This window comes from Equus quagga, chromosome 2, assembly GCF_021613505.1.
Source record: "Equus quagga isolate Etosha38 chromosome 2, UCLA_HA_Equagga_1.0, whole genome shotgun sequence".
Taxonomy (NCBI): domain Eukaryota; kingdom Metazoa; phylum Chordata; class Mammalia; order Perissodactyla; family Equidae; genus Equus; species Equus quagga.
Window position 1 is genome coordinate 103,600,888 of NC_060268.1, and position 22,284 is coordinate 103,623,171.

Consider the following 22,284-nt stretch of genomic DNA (forward strand, 5'->3'; position numbering starts at 1 on the left):
AACAGGCTGAACTCGGCGCGGGAGGCACAGAGAGGCATCCATCATGGGCGGGGGCGGGGGGGGGGGTGTGCCTAGGGCGAGCCGGGCCCCAGGGAAGCAGTGCCCCGCCTCCGGGTGTCCGGTGGCCTTCCTGAGGCCCAGGGAGGCAAACGTGGGGCAAGCACTGGGCTTGGAGTTCACAGCCCGGGGCTCGCATCCCGCTCGGTCCCCTCTGCAGCGGAGCCGGCGGGCCGATTCTTTGCAAGACCGCGCGCCCTGCCAGACTCAGTTTCCTCCTCTGTGCGCGCGGGCCGCCCACCCCCGGGGCTGGAGACTGCTCTCCGCCCGCCGCGCGCGCCCCGCGCCCCGGCCCTACCCTCCCCCGGGCCCGGGCCGAGCGTACCTGGGGCGGCGGGCGCGCAGCAGGCGGGCAGGCGGCAGGGCGGCGGCGGGCAGGCGCGGCAGCCGGCGGAGGCCCGCGCGGCCGGCATCAGGCCCATGGCGCGCCCGGGCGGCGGCAGGAATGCCCGGCACGCGCGCAGGTAGCGTCTTGCCCGCCGCCCGCCCCGGGCCTGGAGGAGGGAGGAGAGAGGGATGCAGGGATGCGGGGATGCGGGGAGGGCCCGGCCTGGCGAGTCCCCGAAACCCCGCGCCTGAAGTGAGCCCCGTGGAGGCTCGTGTCTCCAGCATCTGAGCCCCTTTTCCTGATGCTCGATGTTATTAGGCGCCGCAGAAGTACGGGCCGCTCCCGGGGATGGGTCCCTCCCGCCTTGCGGGGGACTCGCTTTAGGGGTTCCCGTCCAGTCCACAGACTGGGAGGCAGGTGTTCCAGGTGAGGCGATGGAGGCCCATTAAGGTCAGGTGTCTCGGTCGGGGTCACCCAGCCAGCAGAGCGCCAAGCCCAGATCTAGAGCTGGCCTGCCAGCTTCAGAGCCGGCGCTCAGGGCTCCAGCCCTCTGCCCGGACGCGGGCCATGGACAGCCATGCCAGGGAATGTGGTTAGGACTTATAGGGTGTCTTGTGCAGCCCTGAGAGGTAAGTATTAATGTCCCCATTTTACAGACAAAGCAGCTGAGGCTCAGAGAGGTGATGCAGTTTGCCTAAGGTCACACAGCAGGTAAGTGACAAGTCTCCAGTTCAAACCTAAATGATATTTCTGCAAAGTCTATGTCCTTCCCAGGGTAGGACTCTGTCCCAGGGAAAATAACCCACAATCCCATGCTTCCAAAGTGTGAAGGCCTGGGCGGGGTGGGGGATGGGGGTGGGCACACAGCCTCAGGCACACACCAGGAGGGCAGGTGGACAGAGTAGCACAGCTGGGGCTGTGCAATAGCAGACAGGAGGGAGGGTGGTCCACAGGGGCCTGGGGGGAGAATCCTGTAAGGGAGGGGCTTGGGGGGGGTGTCATCTGACAGCTGAGTGTACAGTGGGGTCCTCTTCTTGCTCTTCCTAAGCACTTGCCACAAGGGCAAAATTTAAGGGGGTAACTTCGGTAACTAAGATAAATATTTTATGGCAATAGTTAAAAAAATACAAATTAATGCCAAAAATCCATGATGAACAAACTATCACAATTTTAAATAAAGATAGGGTCCAACCCTCTCCTTGCAGGGCTCTGAGTGCGAGGGCCTCACCCTAATGCCGCCCGGGGGCCCCGTCTTTCTTTACAAGTTTGATATTTTGCTCATCATGGATGTGAGAGACTGAATAATGGCTCCCCAAGGATGTCCCCATCCCGATGCCTGGAACCTGTGACGATGTCCCCTTGCCTAGTAACAGGGACTCTGTAGATGTGATGACATGAAGGATGGAGAGATTGCGCTGGACCATCCTGGCCGGCTTTGTAGGAGAGAGGCAGGGGGCAGTGTGACTACGGATGTAAGGAAGCAGAGTGTGGCATGAGGAGGCCACACCCAAGAACGTGGGCAGCCTCCAGACGGTGGGAGAGGAGAGAACAGGGGGTCCCCTGGAGCCCGCAGCAGGAACCAGCCCACCGACACCCCAATTTCAGCCTCATAAGGCTCAGTGCTGACCTCCGACCTCCAGACTGGCAGTGAATAGATTTGTGTTGTTTTAAGTCACTAAATTTGTGGCTATTTGTTAGAGCAGCCATAGAAAACTAACACCGTGGGTTTTTTTCATTAAAAAATATTACAATAAAATATGTATCCTGGTTACCGAGTTTTTTGGTGTCCCCATGAATGAGCAAGCGAGCCAGCGAGGGCCCTAGACTAGTGTGGGGGTAGGGCTGGAGCCCGGGTGGGTGGGGGTGTGTGTGTGAGGGGGCTCGGTGTGCCCCCTTCCCAGAGTGCAGGCCGACATGCGGGTGGGAAGGGCACTTCATGGTGCTGGGGGCCACAGGCAAGCAATGCCTTGCCCTAAACCCAGCACAATAGGCCTGGGGCTGGGCTGGCCTGGTGGTGCAGCGGTTAAGTTCACATGTTCCGCTTCGGCAGCCTGGGGTTTGCCGGTTCGGATCCTGGGTGCGGACATGGTACCGCTTGGCAAGCCATGCTATGGCAGGCGTCCCACGTATAAAGTAGAGGAAGATGGGCACGGATGTTAGCTCAGGGCCAGGCTTCCTCAGCAAAGAGAGGCTTGGCAGCAGTTAGCTCAGGGCTAATCTTCCTCAAAAAAAAAAAAAAGGCCTGGCTGGGTCCAAGCAACTCTGTCCACGTTAAAGAGAGGGATCCGAGGGCTCAGTCGAGGCACCTACTCTGGGGGCAGGTGGGACCCTCCCAGGTAGGTGGACTCTGGTGCTGACTTGCTTTCTTCTCTCCGAGCCTCAGTTTCCCCGCCTGTGCAGTCATCACATTAGACCTGCTAGTCTCTACCCTTCCACCTCCAGCCAGATTCCGCTGACATGGAAGTCTGCAGCTGCCCCCATTTTGCAGGCTCTGGACTCTGGTGGCACTGCTACCACGAGCTCTAGGTTAAGCCCTGGTCAGGCTGACACCCACCCCAGCTTGGAGTGGGTATGCAGAAGTCGTCACGAAACTGCCCTCCTGGGGCAGGGCCAGTTTGCTGAGAGGCTGAGGGTCTGTCCTCTCACATGAGCACCTGGTGACAAGGGAGCTCTTCAGCTGGCATGGCCCTTGTCCCTGAGCTCTGTGTCCTACAGGCCCTGGGCGGGGGCTGGGTCCAGGACCTCAGGGACTGCCTCTGTCCCCAGTCTGGGCTCCCTTGAACCCCATTAAGATAACTCAGGTCCAGAGGCTCTGATGCTCTGAAGCTCGCCTGGCAACAGCATCCTCGGATGGGCTCACCATGGAGGTGGGCTGCCTCTGCTCCCAGCCCTGCTGTGTGCTATTAGGCAAGCTGCTGAACCTCTCTGGGCCCCTCTGTCCCCCTCTACAATATAATTTTGATACAACAAACCCCTGGCAAGAGTAGCACATGGCAAGCATGTGATCCCTCCCTCTTTCCTCAGACCGATGTGGAGGACCAAGGCTGCCTGGAAGAAGCAGAGAGCCAGAGAACCTGACCGTAGGAGCCCCGGAGGCCACTGGCCTCCAGCACGGGGGCTCAGAGCTGCAGCAGACATGGGAGAATGCGGGTTTCCTGCATCCTCCTCTGTGCCCTGAACAGATCACGTGGGCCCCACTGCTGCCCAGTCTCCTGCCTGAAAGGGGCTGTGGTGGGACTGTTCTCATCCGGTGAGGGTCAGTCGGTACGTGGAGCACGGCACAGGGACACGCTGAGCAAACATGAGCTGTTCTGGTGAGTCGCTACCTCTGCCCAACTCTCCCCTTGTGGCCGGGGTCACGGGGCAGCGCACAGCGTTGCTGGCACACACCCTCCACTGGCCGCGTCTGTATAACGAACACGACAAGCTCTTCCGGCCCTGGGATCTGAGCTCTACTCAGCAAAGACTGAAGCCAGGCCACCACGCTGATGGTGCATTTCTCGTCACAGCTGCTGGGAGGGAAGGAGGACTGAAGGGTCCAGCGAGGTGGTCAAAGACCGCTGAACAGCTAGTGGCCTGAGTTTTGCAGGAAGCAGTGGGGAGCGGCCCCCTTGCTGGCTGCCTGGCTCCCTAAGAGAAGGCAGCTGCCCCTCCCCTCCGTTCGCCTGGCCAGGGGCCCCAGGCTCGCTGGCCACCCTATCCCTGGGGTCTGTGGCTGCAGCTATTTCCCTTGCCTTGGGGATCCAAGCTCACAGGCTCATGGGGCACTGCAGGGAGAAGCCTTGGGGCCCGCCAGGGGTGCTGTGAACTGACCCAGATGTCCCAAAGAGGCCAGATGTGCCCTCTGTGAGCCTGGGGCCTGGACAGGGTCCAAGGCCCCTGGGGGCATCTCCTCCACCACCCGCATGTGGACCCTCAGGGCCCATGAGAATGCACCAAGGCACCAGAATCAGGCTCAAGGGCTCCTTCTGCTGGCATAGGGACCAGAGCCCAGCCCAGGTCAGCAACAGCCCTTTCTCTCCTCTTTTGAAAGGGCCACTGGGAAAGGCCTGGGCCTGCCAGCCTGGCAGGTCAACTTTCAGGGGATCTGGAAATAAGACTCTCTCTTCTTGAATCTCCCAGAAGAGCTGAGATACGGAGCAAGCAGCACTGGGGAGAAGTGGTCCCCTAGGACCCCGGGCTCCACCACTGCAGCCTGGGCTGGGGCCAGGGACCTTTCCTTCTGAAACTGACTGTCGCTTGAGGGCTTGGAGATGTCATGCCAGTGAACAATGACAGTGCCCAGCTGGCCTGACAAGGTTGCTTTGTGTTCCTGCAAGTTGTCCCGAGGCTAGGGTTTTCTCCATGTCAAGTGTCCTGCCCTGTGGCCTCTGGAAGCTGCATTCGTCCCCCCGCCCTCCTTCCCCCCATGATTTCTTAGGAACGCGAGGGCAGGAGAGCTGACTCCAGGGGGTCAGAGGAAAGTCCAGAAGCCTGTGAGAGCCACACCCCCAGACTGGGGCAGCAAGGCACTGAGGACAACAGCAGGCCAGCCGCCTGGCCCTTCACATCCCTCCCAGCACAGGGCGGTCACTCTGGGACACCATTCCCAGGCCTGGCTCCTTGCCGGGGATGGCTGCTCTGTGCTGCTGCGTGTCAGGCTGGGACGAACAGCCTGCGGGCTTTGCTGGGCTGTGCCAGGGCTGGCAGGGAGGGTAGTTACTGAGCACGAACCCCAGCCCCGCAGCCCCCTGGACTCCTGCACAGCTGCCCACTCAGCAGCTGGGCTGGTTCATGGACTAACAGGCATCTCAACCCACTCGGGTTCAGACCGAGCTACGGTGTGGCCACAGTCTCCAACCCCCCATCCCACCCTGCGCTGAGACTTCCCCTCCTGGTGAATGACAAGTCTGTCCTTCGGTTGCTCAGCCAGACCCACTGGAGTCCCTTCACTGCTCCCTCTCTCTCACCCCCACATCCAGCAACCTTGTGGGTCCTCCTCTCACAACACATTTGGAATCTGACCACTTTCGACTCCCCACCCAACAGTGAAAGTGCCCCGTCTCCTCCTGGATTGCTGTAGACATGGCTCCTGTCCCTCTCTGGTCAGCAGTCAGAGGGTCCTTTTAACAAATCCCTCCAGTGCCCCTCCCCCTTCACCGAGGAGTAAAGTCCCAAGTCCCGACAGGGCCCACGAGGCCTCTTCCATCGGCTCCTTCCCGCCTCACCTGGTCCCTCACTCCCCCCAGACCCCCTGCCTCTGTGCTGGCTCAGGACCACATCAGAGGCTCTCTGCCTTTGCTGGCCCGGCACGCCTCCACTGGACCTCCTCCTGGCTCCCTCTCTCCTTCTTCAAGCCTTGGTCTGGAGGTCCCTCTCTCGTCGGGCCTGCCCTCACTACTATATTGCAAACTGCTCTACTGTTTTTCTTCCAGGAACGCTCACCACCTCCTAAAGCACAGTGGTTCTCAAAACGTGAGGCCTAGCCCAGTGGCGGCAGCAGCAGCACCTGGGAACTCACGGTGAGAAATACACATTCCAGGGCCCCATCGGAGGGAGCTGGACACCCCATGCGTGGAGCCAGGGGGCTCTCTTACAACCCTTCCTCTGCAGGATGCCGATGCCAGCGGACGTCTGAGAACACTGCTCCACGCCTCACGATTGACTTTCCGTGCTGTTGTCTGTCTTGGGGAGTAGGATGGCAGCTCTGGCTGTTCTCTTTTCTTCCCTGCGCCCTGCCTGCACGTGGCCCATGCTCCATAGTGTTCGTTGAATGAATGAGGACTGTTTAGTACTGAGAGAGGGCTGAGCCCTCTGCACCCATTTTCTCTCTTAATTCTCATGACAGTCCTGCAAAGAAGATATTCATATTCCTATTTTGCAAACAAGGACACAGAATGGGTACGTAGGGTGCCCAGCATCACACAGCAAGCAAGGGGCAGAGCCATATCACACCCAGACCACAGGCTGGTGGCGAAACCTGTGCTCACTCTATTCAAAATCCTCTCACACTTCAACGCAACTGGCTTTGTTACGCACCTTCTCGTGCACATGAAACCCACCTTCCAGGGCTTGCAGGCTTTTCAGAATATCAAGTCTTCTGGTCCATGAACATGGGATGTCTTTCCATTTATTTACGTCTTTTTAAATTTCTTTCCACAATGTTTTGTCAATTTTCAGAGTATTAAGTTTTGTACTTCCTTTGCTAAATTCATTCCTAAGCCTTTTATTCTTTTGGGTGCTGTGCTAGATGAAGTCTGCCTAATTTCATCTTCCATTTGCACGTTGCCAACTGAAAGACTGTATGGAAATACAACTGGCTGTGAATACTGACCTTGTCTCCTGCAATCTTGTTGAATTTTTTACTAGTTCTAGTAGTTTTCTAGTGGATTTCTTAAGGTTTTCTATATGTGAGATCATGTCATCTGCAAATAGAGATCCTATCACTTCTTTCTTCCTTCCCAGTCTGGATGTGTTTATTTCATTTTCTTGTCTAATTGCTCTGGCTAGAACCTCCAGTACAATGCCAGTGAAAGTAAGCATCCTTGTCTTCTTCCCATCCTGGAGGAAAAGCATCCAGTCTTTCTCTACCAGTGTGATGTCGTCTCTCGGTTGTGTGTAGATGCCCTTTAGCAGGTTAAGGAAGTTTCTTTCTATCCCTAGACTGCTGAGTGTTTTTATCAGGAAAAGGTGCAGATTTTATCAAATGCCTTTTCTGAGTCTATGGAGATGGTCATGTGGTTTTTGTCCTCTATTCTACTGAGATGTTACATTACGTGATTTCAGATGTTAAACCACCCTTAGATTCCTGGGATAAATCTCATTTGGTCATGGTCTATAATACTTTTATACATTGCCGGATTCAATTTGTTAGTATTCTGTGGGGAATTTTTGCATCTATATCCACAAGAGATATTGGTGCTCCAGCAACTCTCTTTCTCTCAATCTTTTACATTGCTGTTTTGTCTCCCAACTTAAAAAAAAAATAAACAAATCCCTCTCTTACCCCACCTCCCCATCCAGCTACTGTCCCATTTCTCTCTCTCTCTTGACAGCAAACTTCCTGAAAGGGTTGGCCATCCCCCTACTCCAGTTCCCCTCCTCTTACACACTATTTTCAGGCTTTCTCCCCAGCACTTCAAAACCAGCCAGTGCAAGTCACCAGTGAACGGCACTCAGCATCCATTCTCCTCTGGTTGGCCCCTCGGCAGTGCACGCGCAGCTCATCACTACCCTTCTTCCTTACACGCTCTCTCCGCTCGGCTCAGAGGCCCCACTTGTCCTGCTCCCCTCCCTCACTGGCTCTCCCTCTCAGCCCCCTGCGCTGGCTCCTCCTCTGCACCCTGACACTTGCTGGGGAGCAGCTTGGGGCTTCGCCCTGGTCCTCTGCTGTCCCTGCACGTGCTCTGTGGTGCCCCATCCAGCCTCGTGGCTTCAACCCCATCTATATGTCGATGGCCCCCAAATTCTCTCTCCAACCCAGTCCCCTCCCTAATCTCTGGACTGAAATGTCTGACTGGCTGCTTGACATCTAAGCTTGAGCCTCCAACAGGTATCTCAGACCAAGCCCCAGAGGGAACTCTGTCTTCCTTCCAAGCAAGTGCACTTGCTCTAGTCTTTCTCATGTTCGTTAACGGCTAACCCATCCTTCCAGGGGCTGAGATCAAACCTCTTGGACTTACCCGTGACTTCCCTCATCCTCGTACACCTTCCTTCCACTCCAGTGGGGAAACACTACTGGCTCTATCTTCAAAATACACCAAGAATTCAATTACTTCTCATCCTCAACCCCATCCTGGGCCAAGCCGCCCTCAGCTCTCACCTGCATTGCTGTCTGCTGAGCTCCTAACTGGCTTCCTGTTTCCGTCCTTGCCCTCTTTCATCTATTCTCAACGTTGCAGCCGGAGGGATCCTGTTAGAACCAGAGTCAGGCTCTGTTGCTTTATTCAAAACCCGCCAAGAGAACACCTCACTGGGAGGAAAAGCCGGTCATCACGGAGACAAGGCCCTCTCCCTCTACCACTGGTTCCCTCTCTGACCTGCTTGCCCTCCCCCTTCACAGACAGCTCTGCTCCGGCCCAGATATCTGTGTAATCCACCCTTTCATCTCCTTGACTCCAATGTCACTACCTTGGACCCCCACCACTCCCACTGCCCTGCCCCCCTTGTCTTTCTCCAGTGAGCTCATCACCACCTACCCTACGATGGGCTTACCGATCTTGTTTGTGATTCATCTCCTCCACTAGAAAGTGTGCCCCATGAGGGCAGAGACCTCGTCCATCCTGCTCACGGCTGCAAGCCAGCCCCTAGGACACATTCTTGAGTGAACGACTGCCTGGCTCAATGAATGAATGAATGAATGCCCAGACAAGAGGCCCTCTGGGCAGGCCATCCCTGGGCAGGCCATCAGCAGCAGGCTCCCTGACGGCCGGCCTGGCCCGTTTTCTTTGTGGGGATGGCGGGCTCCCCCAGGACTGCAGTGGGCACGCTGCCCAGTTGTGTCTGTTGGAGGTGGCCTGCTCTCTGCCAGAACAAACAAGGCTGAAAGTGCTGGCAGGCTTGTTATTCAGCAGTGAGAGAAGGACGGATTCTCCAGGGCTCCTTTCCAGGGGACCCCGGATAATACCAGCGTTGCCAGGAACCCTGCAGCGGCCAGCAGAGCCACCTGCGAGTGCCCGGGCTTGCCCCAACACGCCTGCCCCGCTAACCCCAAATGGCTGTGTTTCCTCTGCACCTCTGGTGGGAGGGAGATAAGAGCCTTTTGCCTTTGATGATGGTTCCTGTGTTAATTCCTGCAAGTTCCTCTGCACACAGCACACAGCCTGAGAAGTTCGATAAATGCTGGGGGGGCCCGGGGGAGGGGCGAAGCTGAGTTCTACCTGGGATGCTGGAGGGAGGGTGGGAGGGAGACACAGATGGATGTGTGGGCCAGCTCACTGAGTGCAGACAGACCGCGTGCGACAGTGCCCTGCAGGGGCTGGGACAAAGCGCGGCCTTTGGGATCAGAACAACTGCCTGTGTTTCTCAGCTTGGCTCCCTGACTAGCTGTGCCAGCTTGGGCAAAGTACTTAGCTTCTTTGACCTTTAGTTTCTCTTCTTTCTTTTATTTACTTTTTATCTTTTATATAGTGACATATGCACACATCCAGAAAAGTACTTAAGGCCCATACGTACAGATGAACTCCTTACTGTAAAACAAACACCCGTGTAACTGTGCTACAGCCCTGATTTTCATGGCCTTCATTTCTTCGCTTGTCTTTATATTTCTGCTGCCTAATTATCCATCCATAAGGAATATAGTTTCCTTCTGCCCCGTTCCTCAACTTTATATAAATGAAATCATCTAGCATTTTATTGGGCTACCCTAGTCCCACAATATGTTTTTGGGAATCGTGCATGCTGTTGGGTGAGCTGTGGTTAATTCATTCTCACTGTCGTAGAGTTTTCTGTTGCACGAATGAATCGTATTTATTTATCCATTGCTAAATGCTTGGTTAGTGTCAGGCCATCGTAAATAAGGCTGCTGTGAACATCCGACAGGAACGAGTCCTCTGGCGTACCTGTGCGCACGTTTCTATCTGGAGGCCGCTGGGACACAGCATCGACTTTTGCAGATGCCGTCAAACAACTTCCCCGGCCATATATGCACGTGTCTGTAGCCTTCTATCCTCGCCACCACTTGGAACCATTGGTCGTTTCATTTAGTCATGCTGGTGGGTGAATAGAAGTATTGCGTTGTGATTTAATTTGCATTCCCCTGATTCCTAATGATGTTGAACACCACTGCCCATGTTTGCTGAGCATTTCTTCTTTGGCAAAGTGCCTGTTGAAGGCTCTGGCCCATGTTTCTCCTGGTCTGTCTGTCTTTGCCTTCCTGATCTGCGGGAGTTTGAGGAGGCAGTCCTGTAATGGTTCTACGTGATCCAAAGACCTTCTCCAATCTATAGCTTGTCTTTTCATTTTCTTAATCTATCCTTTAAAGAACAGATGCTCTTCATTTTCTTAGTACAACTGCATCAATCTTTTCCTAAAAGATGAGTGCTTTTTGCAACTCATTTAAGGCATCTTTCTCCACCCCAAGATGTCGATGATGTTCTCCATTCCCCGGTGCTCAAGGTGCCACCTGTCATAAACTAGAGTCCAGATGCATGGGAGCCTGCTCCGGGCTCTGTTCTGTTCCATCGCTTCACCTGCCAACACCTTGCACCAAAGGAAGCCCTTGGAGGCTGCAGAAATCCCTGGGTGGGCTCGGGTCTTCCAAGGCCATTAATTTGGGGCCGTGTGTCAAAGCTGCTGCAACCATCAAGGGGTAGAGAGGCCACGGTTAACAGTGTGAGGCCATTTATGAAGCCCAGGAGAAAATTCCGACTTTCAAAGTTACATTGACCTTCGACATGAGGGATTTATGGTTCTACGAAGGGTGGTCAGGCGGGCCACAGCCAGGAATGGGATAGGAGAGCCGGCGAGGGGAGGGGTGGCGGAAGGGACGCAGCCTGCGGGGGAGGCAGGATCCAGAAATGGGCTCTGAGCCCCCAGAGCTGAGGGCCTGCCCCTACCTAGAAGACACGCCAGTCCAACACTGCATGGGGAGAGGGAGGACATCACGGCCATGTGGACAGAACCTGGCCAGTCTGAAGGTCCCTGGTGTCCACTATCCACAGGGACTTGGTGGCCCTGGCCCAACCAGCATGGTGATCCCTCCTGAAAGCTCTTTTCGTGATGATTTCACACGGACACCAACCTACAGAGATGGCAACCGCGCACGCTGCTGCGAGTCATCGTTCCTTTCTCTGGCGCCCGTGTCTACACCGTCAGCAAAGCCCAGCAGCTCTGCCTTCAGAACACGCCTGCAGCTGACCACTCTGCACCACCACCTCCTCCACCCCCACGCCAGCTTCCACCCCCTCACCTCTTGTTGCACGACTGCCCCAGCCTGCTGCGTCCACTCCTGTCTCTCCACGGTCCACCCCTCACGTGGTGGCTAGAGGATCTTTTTATAAATCTAAGTCAGACTGTGTCTGTCTCCTGTTTGGTCTTCCCTGGTGCTCCACAAATTTAGAAAAAAGTCTGAAATGCCCCCATGTCGGCGACTGCTCTCACCTCAGCTCCTCCACTCTCCTGTCCTCAATCCCTCAGAGACACTGGCCTTCCTGAGATTCCTCATGTTCCCATCACTCATCCCCACCTCAGGGCCTTTGCACCTGCTGGTCCCTTTGCCTGCTGCTCTTCCCAGCATTCCCCTGGCTCCCATGACTGGTTTCTCACTACTGGACATCACGTGACACCTTTACTTGCCTCTCTTATCTCCCGCAGGACAATGGAGGGGAGGCCTAGGCATCCTCTTTTGTTTACCACTGAATTCCTCGCACCTGGGATACAAGCTGGTACACTTTAGGCACCCAGTAAGTGCTTCGAATAAAGCAGAAGTGAGTGAACAGCAACCGTTCTTTCTGATCAGGGACCGGGCGTGGGTTCTGCAGGCAGGGCTGTGGCAAGGCACAGCAGAGGGTGGGACATGGTCTCTAGAGGATTGATATGACCCCCTAGAGCATGTGGCCCATGTCTGGCCACTGTGCAGACCACCTTGCACACACCCAGTGCCCAGCAGGGGTCTGGACGCAGGGAGGCAAGTACACAGAGACGACAGGACTCTGGTGGGAGGAGGGCATATTTTTGAAAAGCCCCGATGCCCCTGCCAGGGTCTGCTTGGGGACCTGGAGGGCTGGCAGGCGACGAGGACGACACTGCCAGCCTGCGGGAAGCAGCAGGGGACACGGCCAGTGAGTCTCGAGGGAGAGGGGTGGTGCGGCTCAGAGGGGGGCAGAGGGCATGATTACCTGAAGGCAAGGGTTCTAGAGGGTGAGCATGCGAGCTACGGGCAGTACCTCCGCCAAACGGGGCCCAGATGACCCGGCGGATGGCCTGCACCCAGTCCTCCATGTCACGCTGGGAGCTGGCCATGAGCAGCAGCGCCTCGGGGCTGGCCGGCACCTTCTCCCGCTCCCCGGTACCACCTGCAAGACAGGGAGACACAGGCTTACTGTGGGTTCCCGGTCGGCCTCCGGCCAGGCCCACCCCACCCCAGGGGCTCCCCACCGCGCCCCTGCCCAGTGAGAGGCCACAGCCTGCTGTTTGGTTCTGTCTTTGCAGCCCACCCCTCACAGCACGCACGTCTGTCTTTGGGCCCTTCCTGGTTTTCTCTTTTCTCCCTTAGTCTTGCTTTCTTTTTTCTGTATCAAAACAGAAATCATTAAAAGCATCCTGGGGCACTAGGAGAACCATGGCATGCAGATCTGAGGCCAGGTCGGAGAAGTTTGGTACCCAGGGTAGCCCCGCTGTGTGTTTTGTTTTCAATCGATACATCTTGAGGGTACAGTTCAATGTCACCGGGTTTTTAACTCAGGCTCTGACCGTGCAGCCTGCCCTCCCCAGCCTAGAGACAAGAGCCCATTCTCCATAGGTATTCATGTTACAGAGGCTTGATATTAAACCAGGATGGAGCAAATGCTCCAGAATTCTCCACCTGTCCCCGCTCACAGCTAGACGCTTAATTAATCTTTGGGATGTACATAAAACCATTTATACTGAACTTTATAGGCAACTTAAGGGATTTTCAAGAATGATCTTGTCTTTACTCCCCCCTCCCAACATCCCTTAATATGTAATTCACCTACGTCCTTGCCTAAGGTCCCATAGCTTCAGATCGTAACCCAGGGCCATCTGCTGGTGGGCTGTGGGCCCAGGGACCCGTGTTCCCAGGGGGGTGGGACGGCAGTGAGGGACAACTGTGGGACCCAGACCTGCAGCCCAGCCATGGAGACCCGACAGGAACAAGTGCTTACTGAGTGCCTGGTACCTGCCTGGGACTCTTCTAGAAGCTGGTGATGCTTAAATGAACAAAGCTGACAGACACACGTGCCCTCTTAGAAGTCTTTCATCTGGGCTCTGACCATTCCACACTCCCATCACCCCCACAAACGAGGCTGGTCCATCTGACAGTGGTCACAGCAAGGCCACTGAAACTGAGGAGGCTCGGCAGGCTGGCGCATGGAGAGCAAGGAGACAAGACTGCAGGCCCTTGTGGAGTCCCTCGCTACACACACAGCCCTGCTCCTTTGGGCCCACGTGGCTACTGGGAGAAAGGGGGCATGGGGCTGCTGACAGCAAAGGCTGGCTCAGCTGCCGTGATCATTCACGGGGTGTGGGCGCTGCCACCAAGCAGGACAGTGGCTCTGCATCCTTAGGGCCCCAGACCACAAGGGCTCTCAGGCTGGGATCCCTGAGTGCTACAGGTGGGCAGAGGAAGCCGGATGCCACCAAGAAGCTTCTCTGGGTAAGCTTTCTTGAATCTCAAGATGACTCAGAAGAGACCTGGCGACCCCTGGCTCCAAGAATTTGTCATGGATACTCGTTTGTCCTAAATACTCACTTCTGTACCTAGTATGAATTTCTCATTTTTGAATTCTTTTTTCTAAAGAGGGGCCCCTCAAGTCATATAAGCTGCATATAAGTTTCCCACCAAACTTGGATCCGCCATGCCCAGAGGCTGGCGGACGCCCTCACGTCCAGCTGTGCCCCTGCCTAGTCCTGCCCTCCTGGGGCTCTGAGCCTGTACGTTGAGCTTTTTAGTATTTTCATGTACGTATCCTTTTATATATTATGTTTAACTCCTTAAGAAACTGCCTCAAACTGTTTTCCAAAGTGTTTGCACCACGTTGCATCCCCAGCGGGAGAGTCTGAGGGTTCCAGCTCCTCCTCTTCCTCGCCAACACTTGGTGGGGTAAGTCTTTTTACCTTAGCCATTCCAGTGGGTGGGCAAGGGGACAGCACTGTGTTTCACTTTGCATTTCCCAAACGACTAACGACGTTGGACATCTTTTTATGTACTTAATTGCCATCTGCGTATCTTCTCGGTGAAATATCTGTTGAAACCTTGTGTTCATCTCTGAAATGGGGTGTTCATTTTTTTCATATTGAGTTTGAGAGTTTTTTGCTTATTCTGGATACAAGCCCTGTATCAGATATATGCTTTGCAAGTCTGTGCCTTTGCTTTTCATTCTCTTAACAGCATATTTCCACTGTTTTTAATTTCCAGAAGTCTTTAATCTTGCTGAAGCCCAATTTATCGATTTTTTTCTTTTATTGAGCGTGCTTCTGGTGTTCTAAGAAATCTCTGCTTACCCCAAAGTCATAAAAGTTTTCTCCTAGGTTTTCTTTTAGAAGTTTCATAGTTTCAGGATTTACATTTAGGTCTATGAGTGAGCTTTTGGATACGATGCAAGGTGTGGATAGAAGTTCCTCCTTTTGCATACGGATGCCCAGTTGTTCCAGCACCATTTGTTGGACAGACTATCCTTTCTCCACTGACTTGCTGGTGTATTTACATAGGCAATCATGCCGTCTGCAAATAAACACCATTTTACTTCTTCCGTTCCAATCTGGGTGACTGTTCTTTCTTTTCTCATCAGTTGCACTGACTAGAGCCTCAAATACAAGGTTGAACAGAAGTGGTGAGAGCGGACATCCTCGTCTTGTTCTTGATCTTGGGGCAAAAGAATTCAGTTTTTCACCGTTAAGTATACCTGCTGTAGGTTTTTTGTAGATGTCCGTTCTCGGGCTGAGGACGTTCTCTTCTATTCCCAGTTTGCTGAGAGTTTTTATCAGAAACAGATTTTGTCAAATGCTTTTTCTATATCTATCGAGATTATCACCTCTTTTTTTTTTTTTTTTTTTTTTTAGTTTGTTAATATGATGAACTATGTTGATGGATTTTCAAATACTAAACCAACCTTGCATTTCTGGGATAAATTCCACTTGGCTATGACGTAGTATCCTTCTTATGTATTGTTGGATTCAACTTGCTAAAATTTTGTTGAGAATTTTTCATCTCTATTCATGAAGGATACTGGTCTACAGTTTTCTCCTCCTATAATGTCTTTGTCTGGTCTTCGAATCAGGGTAATGCTGGCCTCACAGAATAAGTTGGTAAGTATTCCCTCCTTTTCAATATTTTTAGAAGAGTTTGTGTGGAATTGCTATTATTCCTTCCTTAAATATTTGGTAGAATTCACCAGTGAACCCACGTAGGCCTGGAGTTTTCTTTGTAGGAAGGTTTTGAATAACAAATTCAAATTTCTTTAATATATATGTCTATTTCTTCTTTAGTGAGCTTTGGTAGTTTGTATCTTTCAAAGAATTTGTCTCTTTCACCTACTTGTCAAATTTATTGGCGTAAAGTTGTTCGTAATATTTTCTTATCATCCTTTTAATAGATGAAGAATCTATAGTGATGTCACCTCTCTCATTTCTGATTTTGGTAATTTATGTCTTCTCTCTTCTTTCCCTGATCTGTCCTTGCCAGAGGCTTACCAACTTTAATAATCACAAAAAAACCAGCTTTTTATTTTAATGACCTAGTCTATTTTTTTCTGGTTAGCAAAATTTTTTTAAAGGGCTAGAGAGTAAATATGTTAGGTTTTCAGGCCATATGGTCTCTGCCACAACTACCCACTCTGCTGTTGCAGCCAGAAAGCAGCCATAGGCGATATGCAAATGAAAGAGCAAGGCTGTGTTTGTGTAAAACTTCATTTACAAACAGAGGGGGCCAGCCACAGGTCACGGTTTGCCAGCTTGTGTTCTATTTCATTGATTTCCACTCTGATCTTTGTGATTTCTTTTCATATGCTTAACTAGGGTTTAATTTGCTCTTTTTCTAGTTTCTTAGTGTTTAGTCTACAATTGTCCCCTAAAAGTCCTGCTTTAGGGCATTCCCCCATATTTTGGTATGTTGTATTTTCATTTTAATTCAGCTCAAAAGCTGTTCTAATTTCACTCTGGATTTCTTCTTTGACCTACAGGATATTCAGAATTGTGTTAGTTTCTAAACTTGGGGGAATTTTCCAAAATTTTCCAAAAGTCTTTCTGTTTTTGATTTCTAATTTAATTCCACTGTGGCCAGAAAACATATGTGGTATGATTTGAAGCCTTTTAAATTTATTAAGACTTGCTTTTGGCCTAGGATATGGTCTATCTTGGTAAGTGTTCTGTGTGCACTGAGAAAAATTATTCTGCTTTGGTTACACGGAGTGTTTTCTAAAGTAGGTCTAGTGGGTGATAGAGTTGTCCAAATTTTCTACATTCTTACTGATTTTCTGTCTACTTGTTCTATCAGCTATTGAGAGATTATTGAAATCTCCAATGATAAGTGTAGATTTGTCTATTTCTCCTTGCATTTCTATCAGTTTTTGCTTCACCTAATCTAAAGCCCTGTTATTAGGAGAGGAAATATTTAGGATTATGTCCTCTTGATGAATGGACCCCTTTACTATGAAATGACCTCTTTATCACTAGTAATATTCTTTGCTCTGAACATAGGGAGATTACCCTGGATTGTCTGGATGGGCCCAATGTAATCATGAGAGTTATTAAAACAGAGGAAGGAGAGTCAGAGAGAAATGTAACAATAACGGTAGGACTGATGTGGTGGGAGAAGGCCTTGATCTACCACTTTTGGCCTTGAAGATGGATGAAGGGGGCCAGGAGCTGAGGAAGGCAGGTAGCTGCTAGATGCTGGAAAAGTCAAGAGAATGTATTCCCCCCTCCAGAAAGGAACTTAGCCCTGCTGACACCTTGATGTGAGCTCACTGAGACCTATGTCAGATTCTAACCTACAGAACAATGAGATAATAAATTGTGTTGTTCAAGCCACTAAGTGCGCGGTAGTTTGTTACAGCAGCAATAGAAAACTAATACATGATTTTTGTTGCCACATCCTCAAGTTTACTGATCTTTTCATCTTCTCTGTCTAACCTGCCATTAATCCTATCCAGTGTATTTTTCATCTCATCCATTATAGATTTGATCTCTAGAAGTTTGATTTGGGTCCTTTTCTTTAATCTTTCATGTCTCTACTTAATTTTTTGAACATATGGAATACAGTTATAAAACTTTTCATGTCTCTTTCTGCTAATTCTAACATCTGTGTCATTTCTGGGTTGGTTTCAGTTGACTGATTTTTCTCCACATTATGGGTCATATTTTCCTGCTTCTTTGCATTCCTGATATTTTTGATTAGGCGCCAGACATTGTGATTTTTAAATGGCTGGGTGCTGGCTATTTTTGTAATCCTGTAAGTGTTCTTGAGCCATTTTCTGGGATGAAGTTGGGTTATTTGGAAAAAGTTTGATCCTTACAGATTTTGCTCCTAAGATTTATTAGGTGGTCCAGAGTGCTCAGTATAGAGCTAATTATTCCCCTGCTGTGTATTCTTTGCAATGCCCTATGAGTCATGAGGTTTTCCTTACGGCAAGTGAGAAAAGGCACGGTTCCCAGGCCTGTGTCACAGTGGGCACTGCTGCCTCTATTTCTTTCTAGTGATTTCTTCCTCAGCCTCAGGGAATTTCCTCACATGCATGTGATGATGAGTTCTCCAGGGAGTTTCCTTTCTGAGCTGCTCTTTTCTCCTTGGTATTCTATCCTGAAAACTCTAGATGCTCTGGTCTCCCTGTCTCTCAGCTTTGTCTCCTTAACTCATGGAGTCCAATGGGCTCCGCCTGGCTTTCCCCTTCCTGCATCACAGCCTGGAAACTTTCTCAAAGCAGTAAGCTGGGGCCTGTGTAGGGTTCACCTCATTTATTTCCCATCTCTTGAGGGTCACACTTCTTCATTGCCTAATGCCTAGGACCTTGAAAAACACTGTTTCATATTATTTGTCTTTTTTTTTTGGCTGTTTCAGGTAGGAAAGCAAATTGGTCTCTATTGCTCCATCTTGTCCAGAAGTAAAAGTCCTACTACCAATTCTAAGAGCCTACTGTGTGGGAAACACGGTGCAAGATGCTTAACACGCACAGTCACATTGTGTCCTCATAAACACTCCAGGAAGGGATGTCATCGACCCCATTTTACAGATGAAGAAACTGAGGCTTGGAGAAGTTAAAAATTTAGCTCACAAACCAACAAGTGGAGGGGCCAGGATTCAAACCCAGGTTTGCTCACCTCTAAATTGGTTCTCTTTTTGCAATATGAAACCTCTTCTGCGGCAGAGGAGGGGAATGCAAGGAAGACAAAATGGGTCATTAAGACAAGTTTTGGGATTTCTGTAGCCTTCAATTGTTTATGCTTGCCTTTTTCTCTGTTACTTACGAAGGATGAGTATTAGCTTCAGTTAAAGAAAAAAATTATAACAGCAACTATTTCAGAATGAAATTTATCATGAAACATGAAGGTCTCTTGCTACTCTTTCTGGTTTTTTCCCTCTTCTCTTTTTAACCAGTCTGTGTGGCCACTGGGTTTCTGTCCCATCCCGCCACATATCACAGCATTGGAGGCCCTCTTGAACAGTGCTTACAGCCCAACCTGGGGTCAACCCTCAGCTCCACCAGGGGGAGCACAGTGACTTAACTTCCCCAAATGTCAGAGTCACACCCCTTAGCGTGAAGAAAATGAAGGAACCCACCTTCCTGGGAGAATGAAATGAGATATTCCCTCAGCTCAGCGCCCGGCATCTAGCCAGCACTCTCTCCATGTTCGCTTTTATTATCACACTCAATTAAACAAAGCATAGAGCAGAGTTTCCCAACCTCAGTACTATCGACATTTGGGGCCAGATAATTCTTCATTGCGGTGGGGTAGGGGGCTGTCTTGCACATAGAAGGATCTTCAGCAGCATCCCTGGCCTCTCCCCACTAGATGTCAGCAGCAGCCTCTCCCTCCCTCCCAGGTTTTGACAACCAAAAATGTCTCCATACATTGCCAAGTGTCCCTGGGGGGGGCAAAACTGCCCCCAGCTGAGAACCATTGATACAGAACCACCACATCTATACTGCCCATGGGTCTCAATGACCTTCAGAATCCCATAGTTGTGTGACGTCCCACAGGCACAACACGGCTTATCTGAAAATCATCACCACCTTGTCTACCACACCAGCGTCCTCCTGGGTTCCCGTCCTGGTGCTGGGCAGCCAGGGGCCCAAGACAGACAGCTGGGAGCCACCTGGCCTTCCCTCCCCTCGGCCCCACATTGATCCACACTCTTCTCGGGTGAGCTCAGCCAGTCTCCAGGCTTTAACTGCCACCCACATGCCGATGGTTTCCAAATTCACTGCCCCTGGTCCTCCAGACCCGTCTATTCACTGCCCACCCAACAGCTCCAGTGAGCGGTCTCCAGGCATCTCACACTCACCAAATACAGAATCCATCTCCAGATCCGCCACTCCTTTCCCTTCTCAGGTGGGGACACCTCCATCTTCTAGTTACTCCGTGGAAACCAGACACATCCTCAGCTCCACTGTCTCACAGCTCATATCCACCCCTATCAGCAATAGGAAGGGCTCCTCTTCCAAATATCTTCAGAATCTGACCACTTTTCAGCGTTCCACCTGTCCAAGCCACCACGATTTCTCATCTGGATCACCGGCAAGGCCTCGGGGCTCCCTCTCTCGCCCCCTACAGGCTATCCTCAATATGGCAGCCACAGTGACCCAGTTAAGACCCAAATCAAGTCACATGCCTCTGCTTAAAATTCTTCAGCGGCCCCCTCTCGGCCAAGTCCTTGCAATGGTCTTCCAGGCCCCTTGCCCGCTCCTCTCTTGACCTCGCTGCTGTTCTCTACTTTGCTCTTTGTCATTCCTCCAACAACCAGGCATGTGGGCATTCGGGTCTTTGCACCTACAGTCCTTTTGCCTGGAAAGCTGTTCTTCCAGACACAGGCATGACTTTCTCCCTCAGCTCCTTTTGGTCTTTCCTCAAATGTTGCCTTCTTGGGGAATCTTTCCTGACCACTCTATTTAAACTTCACCTTGCATCACAAACCGTGACCCATGCTCCTTCCCGGTCTTAATTTTTCCATAGAACTTATCACCACCAGTACACATATATTTTATGTGTTTCCATGACATGCTTATTTATACTGTTTATTCTCAGCCCGCTCCCACTTTGTCTGTTTCATCAGCAACTCCAGCACACCAAGCAGTGCCTGGTGTGGGGAGGGCAGGCACAGACTCTGTGAGGAATGGAAGATTAATGACAGCAGCAGAACCAAGATGGTGGCACACACAAAGCACTCACTCTAAGGCAGGCGCGATGGTGGGGAACTGATGATGTCTAAACACTCACAAGGGAAATGGTGTCCTTATCCCCATCTTAAATGAAAGGAAACTGAGCCTCAGGGATGTTTAGAGACATGTGCAAGCTGTAGAATCAGTGAACTATGACCCCAGACACTCTGACCCCACTCTGCTCACTACTTCAGCCTATAGCTTGTTCAAGGGGACCAGCCCCAAAGTGATGAGCTGGGACCCTAGCCCAGCGTTTCCTGTTCCCAGCTGGGCTTTCTTTCCCTCTGAACTCCTGAATTTAAGGACTTCCTTTTGTTCTTGCATCTCTCTTTCCACCCACCCAAGGGGCTATGGGGGAGAAGGTGTGACTCCAAAATGCAGCAGATCCTGGCAGGGGGTCCAGGACAAGAACTCCTATCTTTCAACTTTTTCAGATAAAATTTTCATAATAAAAAGAAAAAAGAGTAAGTGATATTTGTGAAAGCATTTTGTAAACCAAGTAGCCATGGGATTTATTCTATTACGCCTAGGTGAAAAAGCTGTCCTTCTGATGTAATTAATCAAATGATTTCTGAATTAGCCCAGGAATTATGGCAGATATTTAAAAACTAAAAGAAGTCACTATTTAAAGGTGACAGCAGCTGCAATGTATACTTGTCACAGGGCCTGTCATCATTCTCCTGGCTGTCCAGGGGAGCAGGGAGCCCCAGGGGCCCCAACGGCTGGATTCCCAGGGGCAAAGGCCAAGTGTGGGGACACAGCTATTTGGGGCAATGTGGTCCAGCGGAAACATAAGGCGAGCCACATGTACAATTTTAAATGTTTTTGTAGTTATATTAAAAAAAGTAAAAAGAAAATGTAAAATTATTTTGAATCATATATTTATCCCAATACATCCAAAATAGTATCATGCATTTCAACACATAATCAGAAAATACTGAGATATTATATATAAACTTTTTGTACGAAGTCTTCAAAGTCTAGTGTGTATTTTGTACTAAGGGCACATCCCGACTAGGCACATTTCAAGCGCTCAGGGAGCTGGTGGCTACAGGACCGGACAGCTTGTAGATGCCTAGACTAGGGCTGGAGGTGAGCCGAAGGACCCGCTACCCTCAGACTTCCTGAGACTGAGTGTGTGTGTGTTTGGTGTGTGCACGTGTGTGTGCACATGTGTGCGCAGGCGCGTGTGGCCAGCTCTGAGCATGCCTAGGGGCCAGCTGAGCTTTTCTGCAGTCTACAGAGGCTGTATCGCTCGCTGCCCATCCCGGTCAGACGACCCCAGGCTGAACCCCAGCAAGCGTCAAGCCGCCCGCGCGTCCCTGCGCTCTGCCATCACTCATTTCCCTTGACCCGCTTCCAGCCTCCAAATGCCACTTGCCCTTCAAGGATTAATCATCCCCCGATCTGGTGTCCCGGCTGCCCACTCACCCCTGGGCAGACGCCTGCTCCTCTTCAGCTGCCTGGCGGGCCAGAAGGGCATGGTGCGAGGCGGGGCTGGGCGGGAGGAGCGACCCCAGGCACGGCTGGCTCGGGGCGCTCGCTCGCTAGCTCGCGGCGGACGCTGTGCGGTGCGCTCTGCCCCTGCGCGCTGGGCCAGGCCCCCTTTGTGTCTCCTGGGGAACTTCTGCCCTTCTCAGCGCCTTAGGGCCGGGACTGCCCGGGAAGGGAGGGAGGAACGAGCCGGGATCCCCGCGGGGCCCTCCCGCTGCTGCACGCTCGGTCCCCTGTTCCTACAAGGGAAATCCCATGGCTGTCCCCGCCTGCCACCTCGGGCACTCCCTCCCCTGCGCGCAAACAGGACAGCCTGGGGGCCGCGGGGTCCACCCGATTACCCCGGCACGGGAGAGCTGAGAACAGGGCGTG

General features: G+C 51.8%; 1 protein-coding gene across 3 annotated transcripts in view; it reads right to left on the bottom strand.

Moving 5' to 3' along the window:
* The window catches only part of ARHGAP22 (Rho GTPase activating protein 22), a 191,029-nt gene that overhangs the window by 17,575 nt on the left and 151,170 nt on the right, over nt 1-22,284 (bottom strand). For 2 of the 3 annotated variants that reach the window (XM_046652102.1, XM_046652103.1), the window contains one exon: nt 12,202-12,378. In XM_046652102.1, coding sequence (XP_046508058.1) covers nt 12,202-12,378 — 177 coding nt within the window. The remainder of the gene's footprint in view (nt 1-12,201; nt 12,379-22,284) is intronic. The other variant, XM_046652104.1, reaches the window with a different exon arrangement.